At 55.7% G+C, this 7,957-nt stretch overlaps 1 protein-coding gene across 6 annotated transcripts in view; it reads left to right on the forward strand.

The window, feature by feature from the left end:
- Positions 1-7,957, forward strand: part of GPR161 (G protein-coupled receptor 161) — a 58,414-nt gene that overhangs the window by 36,024 nt on the left and 14,433 nt on the right. For all 6 annotated transcript variants that reach the window (XM_035719379.2, XM_049112352.1, XM_025430465.3 and 3 more), the window contains 2 exons: positions 5,365-5,469; positions 7,615-7,734. In XM_035719379.2, the coding sequence (XP_035575272.1) occupies positions 5,365-5,469; positions 7,615-7,734 (225 nt within the window). The remainder of the gene's footprint in view (positions 1-5,364; positions 5,470-7,614; positions 7,735-7,957) is intronic.

The raw sequence follows: 7,957 nt of genomic DNA on the forward strand, positions 1-7,957 counted from the left end.
TGGAGACAATCCTTTCACCTTTGGTGAGACCCAGAGGAATTACTCTAGGAAGAGATGGAATTTTTTTTTTAAGATTTAATTTTTATTTATTTGAGAGAGAAAGCATGAGGAGGGAGAGGGGTCAGAGGGAGAGGGAGAATCAGGCTCCTTGCTGAGCCAGGAGCCCGACACAGGGCTTGAACCCAGGACCCCTGGATCCTGACCTGAGCTGAATGCAGACACTTAGCCGATTGAGCCACCCAGTAGTTCGTTTTTTAATCCTTTTCATTTTGATATGATTTTAGACTTGGAAAAGAGCTGGGAAGCATGTACAGAGAATCCCATCCGCTCTGCTTCTTCTGGTGTTAACACCTGGCCGAACCATAGCAGTTACCAAAATTAAGACATTAATATTGGTGTAGTGCTATTAACTATGCATTTGATTTGGATTTCACCCATTTTTCCCATTCCCATCCTTTTCCTGCTCCAGGATCCGGTTCACAATCATGTCATGGCTACCTTTGTCTTCTTCAAGTTTTGACAAGTCTGTGCTCTTCCCTTGTCTTCCATGACAGTAACGCTTTTGTAGAGAATTGGTTGGAGACTTCGTAGAATGCCCCGCAGTATGTGTGGGGCTGATGCGTTCTCAGGATTAGAATGAGGTTATACCTTTTTGGCCGTGGGGAATGCCGTGGGGGTGCCATGCTCTCTGTAGTGATCACGTCAGGGGCACCTCGCTCACGTTACTTTGGTGTCTCAGTTGATGTCTTAGCTCAGGCTGCTATCACAAAATACCATAGATTAGGGGGCTTATACCACAGCCATGTGTTTCTCACAGTTCAGATGGCTGGAAATCTGAGGTCAAGGTGCTACAGAGGTTGGGTTCTGGTGAGAGCTCTCTTCCTAGCTGTCTTCTTGCTGCGGCTCATGTGGTGGAGGTGTGGGGAGACAGGACAGAGCAAGCCCTGTGGTCTCTTCTTATGAGGACCCCACCCTCAGGACCTCATCTCCTCCTGATTACCTCCTAAAGGCCTTATTTCCAAATGCCAGCACATTGGGGGTTAGGGTATATGAATTGGGGGGGATACAGTCTATACAATTCAAGGGGTATCTATTGGGTTTCTCCATTGTAAAGTCACTGTTGTTTCCATTATAATTAATACATACAATGGGGGAGGTCCTTTAAGGCTGTGCAGAGGTCCTCTCTCTCCTTCAGCCTTGCGTGCATTGGTGGATCTTGCCTCCAGCCATTAGTACTGTGGTTATTCTAGTGGGGAAGTAGCTGGCTTTTCAGGGTCATGTTTGAGGGTGATTGTCACCTGGACGAGCCACTGGAAGAGGGATTATGAAGGCACTTAGATCAACTGGAAAAAGCCAGTTCAGATTATAATTTAGAGAAGTCTTCCAACTTCTCTCTCAAGAGGGTGGAAAGAAATAGCTCATAATTATCGTGAATACTCAGTGGTAGTGGTGATAGACCTTTTCTGTGAGGCAATAACAAACCAGCATCATTGATTTATTTCATGAGCTAATGAAGTGTTACTTCTTGAGGGAAGAAGTCAGGGAGTTTTTTGTTTTTTTGTTTTTTTTTTTAATTTTTTTTAAATTTTAGGTAGGCTCCATGCTTGAACTCATGACCCTGTCAAGAGAGGGACTTTTTATTCTAACCAGAGGAGAAAAAGAATCTCTCCCCATCCTAGGATTTTAACCACTGAAATGCCCATCCCCTAGCCTTTGCGACTCCGTATTTCCAAGTATGCCTCGTGAGCCAGGACTGCATTCAGGGTCAGGTTTCATTTCACTGATTAACTTATTCAGAGTTTGTAAAAACACTTGTCTTCTAGGCAAAAAATTTGACATGTTTTATATTCCATGGAAATTTAGGAATGAGGAAAGAAAAAGAATAAGGAAAGAGAATGGAGGAGGAGAGGGTAGCTAACAAAAAAAAGAAACATCTGCTTGAGGGTGCCTGGGTGGCTCAGTTGGTTAGGTGTCTGACTCTTGGTTTCAGCTCAGGTCACAATCTCAAGGTTGTGGGATCAAGCCCCCATGTTGGGCTCTGAGCTCAGTGCAGAGTTGGCTCCGGATTCTCTTCTCTCCCTCCCCTTCTGCCCCCACCCAATAGATGAATAGTCTTTAAAAAAAATCTGCTTTTGGTTGCGATTTTCCATGCAGGGCACCTGTGACTGTGCTGGCTGAGGTCATGGGGCCAGAGAATGGGGGGACATGCCAGCTATAGTTTGGTGGCCAGTCCAAGGCAGCTGGTGGTCTCCTCTTGAGGGAAAAGCAGTCTTGCTGGATGTTTTTGGGTTGAAGAGCGTGGGGATGAAGGGGTTCTGCATAGTTGGCTTTCCTGGTGGTGGTGGTGGTGGCTGTGGGGGTGGCGGAGGCGGGAGGCTGCAGGCAGCCTGGGGGAGTCCTGGAGAGGGAGCAGGATGGCAGGCCCCAGCATCACTCATTGCCCTTCTGGGCAGAATGGGGTGCCTCTGTCCCTCTGGCTGAGCCCCTCAGTGGGCCTGGCTCGCATCCACCCAGACTCCAGAACCAAAGTCCTTGCTGGCTCCCGGAGCCTGCTTCAGGACCGCCTCCCTCCCCTCCGAGAGTGCCCCAGCTCTGGTGGTAGCACCAGGAAAGAAAGAAGGTGGATCTGTTGCGGAGGAGCAAGAGAGGACTGGGAAGCTCTGGCTTGGTTTTGTGCCTCCCTCCGTGTTGTGGACACCTGGGAAGTTTTAATCAAGGAACAGGTACCTGGAAGTAGAGACTTCCCTCACAGTGCCTGTGAGCAGAGGCAGAGAGGAGCTCCAGAAAGACCTGGAGCTTCCCAGCTGTCTCTAGGATGTCAGGAGTTTTATAAACACAGTGTCATGTTTATTTCCTACACAGATTTCCACCATAATCAGCGGGTCTGGGTTTTCTCATTCTGTTAGCCCCAAGCTGAAGAAGTGCAAAAGCTGAGGTTTTCCCTAGATGCCACCTGCCACTGAGCCCCCCAAAAGCCTTCAGCCTGTGAGGTCTTATTGATAAATTTGCTAGGAATGGCCATTTCTGGGCCATCTGGAGGTTGTCAGGCTGTGCCCCCTCTGGTAGAGAGGTCAGCCCTGGAGCTGACACTGACTTCTAGTGCAAGAGGGTGGGCTGGATGCTAACATGTGGTGTTGGGAGGCCAGACCACACACCCAAAGCTGATAGGTGGCTACGGGTGACCAGGGGCCTTCAGGAGAAAGGACAAACTGCCTTCCAGCAACTCTTCCATTGGCCGAGCCCAGGCAGGGCGGAGAGCCCAGGGCCCCCCACTCCAGGCTGGGAAGGTGGCCTGGGCACCCTGGGAAGGCAGCCTCTACAAATGCCTGCCACTCTGTGCCCGAAGCTCCTGGAACTGGGTTAGAGCCTTTCTAGCAGTCTTCTGGAGAGGAGGATGTGGACACACTCAGAAGAGACACGTTGGTGCAGGGCCTCTTGGAGAGCTCTGCGCTGGAGGGAGGGAAGGCCACCCTGGGGCCTTTGAATTTTCATACCTGGTTTGCAGGTTTCTTCCCTGGTGCCACCGAGAGGCTTTCTGGTGACTTCAAAGTGCCTGTTTCACCTCAGAACTGTGCTACTGTTCCTTTACCTTCTGAAGGCACTAGTGACTCTGATTCACCCCGGGCTTGCTCAGATCCCCAGGGCCTGTCACTTTGTGCCTTTTTTTTTAAAAATTTTGTAACAAGGCTTGGATTGGGCCTAATCCAATAGATATATTATTGCTTCGTGTGAAAAATACCAGGTATTTGTGCCCACTGTGGAGTGGCAAATGCGAAATCAACACAGGGCAGAGCAGTGCCCCAGATCTTTCAGCCCAGCCGCAGCAGGCTGGCTCAGATGGCTCCTCACGCTGCTGGAGACCAGGCCGTGCTCTGGCTCTCACCACAGCCTCAGAGCCGGTGTCCCAAACCCAGCACGGCCTTGGCCATCGCGGTTGGCAGTGCACTGTCCCCCACAGGGCCCTCCCCAGGCCAGGCTTCCTGCAGGGATGTCATATTCTGAGGCCAAGGTCCTGGATGGGGACAAGCACGTTTGGGTCTTGTCTGGTCCCAGTCCCCTCCTCCATTGTGCTCTGCACAAGCACAGTTCCCCCAAGTTCATGGAGGGGTGATTCAGAAGGAAGCCTGTCCCCCCCCCCCCCCCCCACCGTCTCCTCCTTGGCTCCGGGGAAGGAAGGAAAGCATATTGTCCATCACCGCATACGCTCAGGAGAATTAGGATGAACATAAAGAACAGAGCCCTGTCCTGTCTGTAAGTGGACCGTGGGAGGAACTGGGCCGCCGTTACGGCAGGTCATTCAGTCCGCTGGGCAGCAGGCCCTCTGCGCTTGTAATTGCTGGGAGCTCCTTCTCCTGACCTCGTGGTCTCCAGAGCCTCCAGCTCTTTTGTTCGTGGAGTTATTATTCTCTCAACTTTCTCAGGGGACTCCTGAGAGTAAATTTTTTTTTTTTTTAATTCTTAAGCTCCCTCCCTTGTCTCCTCTGAGATCTATTTCCCCCTTTTCTTTCTTTCTTTTGTAATCTTTCATCTCTGTCTCTCAGGCTAGTGGCTCTCTCCGTGTTTAGTGACCTCGGCCATCCTCTGTGTTAGTGGCAAGGCCCTGGGAGCGGGTGGAGGCCCTCTGGGGGGCACGGGAGGCCCAGCTGCCCTGGGAAGGGTTCTCACTCCCTGGCCAGGCAGAGTAAGATGAGGGGCGGGGTCCCCCTGTGAACTCTGTGGCCTGGGCTATGCGCGTGGCTTACCCAGTGTTGCCTGGGCCGTGGCCGGGGGAGTCTGCGAGGCCAGTCCCCTGGGTCACTCCCTGCCAACAAGGGGGCTGAGCACCCTGAGCCCAGGCTGGGAAGAGGGTGGAGGGGCCCCCGCACTGCCTCTGCTTTCCATCCAGCCCCGCCTGCCGCAGAGGCTCCTCGGTCTCCAGTTCCTGAGCTTCGGGGGTGCCGGGTGAGAAGCAGCCGCCGGCCTCAGCTCCCTGCCCTCACCTGGCTTGCGGACATGCTCTCCCACTTTGCAGTTTACACCCGTCTCTTAAAAATTCCCTTCTGGTATTCAGTGGGGATCCGAGGCGGTCACAGGGCACCGTGTTCCTGTTTCACTGGAAGGTCATCACCCAGGGCTGTTGACCCCACCTGCCTCGCTGGTGTGGGCTGCTGGCCTGAGAGTTTCCTCTCTGGGGGACCCAGGGAATCCTGGTGCAGACACCCCCAGGGTAGGAGCAAGAGGCAAAGGGGGCTGAGAGCCTGCATTGTAGGAGACAGAGAGGACAGGCAGGCCGGTGGTGAGGTGGGTGGGACAATGGAAAAGCAGGGTCAGCGGCCGCCTCTGTGGGAGCTGGGTTGTGCTGACGGTGCGGATTTTACCTTTCAGACCTGGGCCTGTCCCCACACCTCACGGCTCTTATGGCAGGCGGCCAGCCCCTGGGGAACAGCAGCAGCACTGGGGACACTGGCTTCAGCTGCTCCCAGGACTCAGGTGAGCCTCCCGCGTGACCCTGGTGCCAGTGGAGGAGCTGGCAGGAGGGCCAGGCCCTGGGCGTGGGTTTCTCGGCATGGCTTTTCCCTCGCCAGCGTGTCCGTGCCTCCGTTTCCTCCGCTATAAAATTGGGGAGTTCAGTTCCCGTTCCCTCCACCGCCAGGGCTGTCGGATCCAAATTAAGTGAAACCCTTTGAAAAGTTAAAGTGTTAGTGACCACGAGTTGTTACAGTCATCCTCATGCTGTCGGCCAGCACAGGCTCGGGTGTCCGTGTCTGATCGGCCTTTTCCGAGCTGCGTTATCTTGGGCAAGATGCTTACTCTTTTTCTAAGCTTTGGAGCATCCCCGTTTGTGACCTGGGGGTAGCCATCCCTCTGTCAGGGGGCAGTCCTACTGAAGTCACATCACCTTGTCACCGTCCTTGCATGCCCTGTGCCCTGCCTTTGGGAAACTCGGGCTCCCTGAAGAAACACATCTCCCGCACAGATGCTCCCCGTCCCCCAGTAGCAGCCCCCCAGGGGATCCTGCAGGGCGGGCGCCGCCTCCTTCAGGCAGCTGCCTGTGATGTCTCAGTCCTGCCCTGGCTCCTTGCTGCTGGGCACCTCACAAGGCCCCGGTGAGAGGCAGGTGGCCAGAGGCATCTGCTCTCCATCCTGGGGCTGGCCTTTACCCACAAGCTGGGCTGAGGGCCACGGAGGATTCCTGCCACCTCTGTCTGCCTTGACCTGTTTTTCCCGGCCTGAGCCTGTGGGGTGGAACGCTGGGGCGGTCTGCGGGCTGGGACTGAGACCAGGCCTTCTGTCATGGGCAGTATTCCCTAGAGGCAGGATATTCCCTAGAATGTTCTATCACCTGTCAGCCGATGGGCTGAACCACTGGTCACACTGGCCCATCTTGCCCCAAGTCCCTTGTGTGATTTGAAGGAAAGGTCGGGCTCTGGGTCACTCCCCAGGCTCTCCACCATTCTCGGACAACCAGCAAGGATCCAGAGGCGGTATCACACTCCTTCATTCAACAAATGCTGATTTGCCCAGCCCCGGTTTTGGTCAGACACTGAACTAGGTTCTAGAGATAGAGTGGTGAGCTGCCCTCCTGGAGCTTTCTATGGACTGCGGAAGACGGCCAGTGGTCCCCCGTGCTTCCAGTGATTCTGCCGTTAAGGAAGGATGAGAACTCTCCTGAAGGAGAGGCCGTTCAGGGAGTGTTTTGGGGGGAGCGTTAGAATGGCTTCTGTGAGTGACACTGAAACCCAAAGAGCAGGTAGGAGGTGGCCAGGCAGAAGGAGCAAGGGCGCAGCCCTGTGGCCCAGAAGAGGAGCCAAGCCTGTGGGGCCACACAGAGGGAGCCTGCGGGGTTCCCCCCCACCCCACCCCTTAGGAGCTGTGCCTTGTGACTCAGCACCTGCTGTGTGTGTGTCCCATAGTCCTCAGGCAACTCTGGAGGTGGGTCGAATTACCCTCCCGCCTCATAGACTTGCAGACACTGAGGGATTCGGGAGCCTGCCTGGGACCCTAGGTCCCTGTGGGGCGTGAACGGCCGCTCCACCAGTGCTAACGCCTGGCCAAGGAGCACTGTGTGCAGGCCCCAGTGATGCCCTTCAGCCTGCTCTGAAGCGGACAGACGTGGGCTGCCCTCTCTTCCTCGCTTCCTGAGCAAGGCCTTGAAGGATTGAGAGCTGGTGTGGGGCCAGGGGCCAGCCTCAACCCGAGCCCCGCACCCGCCCTCCCTGCCTCTCCGCCTTGGCTTCCCCAGGCTTCTGGGAGAGGTAGATTTTTCAGCTCTTTTTTGATCCCCAAAGCACTCTACATTTTCAAGTTTAACATGTTGATTTAGCACAACATATTTGAACAGTGATGGAAATTCCAATGGTGAGAAGAACCCCCAGCACACAAGGCCCTTGTCCCGGCGCCGCCCTCCCCTCGGCACCCCGAGTCCTGCCACCTGTGGCTCGCAGCCTGCCTCTCCGGCGGCCGCCCCGCCCCGTCTCCGGCCGCGCCTCCTGCAATCACTGGTTCTCGGCAGGGGCTATGCGGAGGCGGTCGCACCTGCTGGCGGGATGAACACACGGGGCGGGGGCGGGGGGCGGGGGGGCGAGGAGGACCGGGCATCGCCGGGTCTGTGGGCACGATCCCCCTTGCTTTTAGGAACAGATGTGATGCTGCTCGAGGACTACGCGTCTGACGACAACCCTCCCTCCCACGGCGCTTGCCCCCCCAAGAGAAGGAGCTCCGTGACATTTGAGGATGAAGTGGAACAAATCAAAGGTTGGTCTGTGGGACAGCCCGGGCACCGTCCTTGGCTCGGCCCCGCGCACCCCAACATCCCAGGGCTCCGCGCTTTGCCCGCCGCCGCCGCCGCCACCGCCCGGCCCCGCGGCCACGCCTGTCCCTAGGCCTCCCTCTGAGGAGCGGCGGCGCCCAGGCTCGGGAGGGGAGGCTGCCCAACGCTAGACGCGCGCACGGCCACGCACGGACGCGTACGTACGCT

The sequence above is a fragment of the Canis lupus genome, chromosome 7, assembly GCF_003254725.2.
Source record: "Canis lupus dingo isolate Sandy chromosome 7, ASM325472v2, whole genome shotgun sequence".
Lineage (NCBI taxonomy): Eukaryota > Metazoa > Chordata > Mammalia > Carnivora > Canidae > Canis > Canis lupus.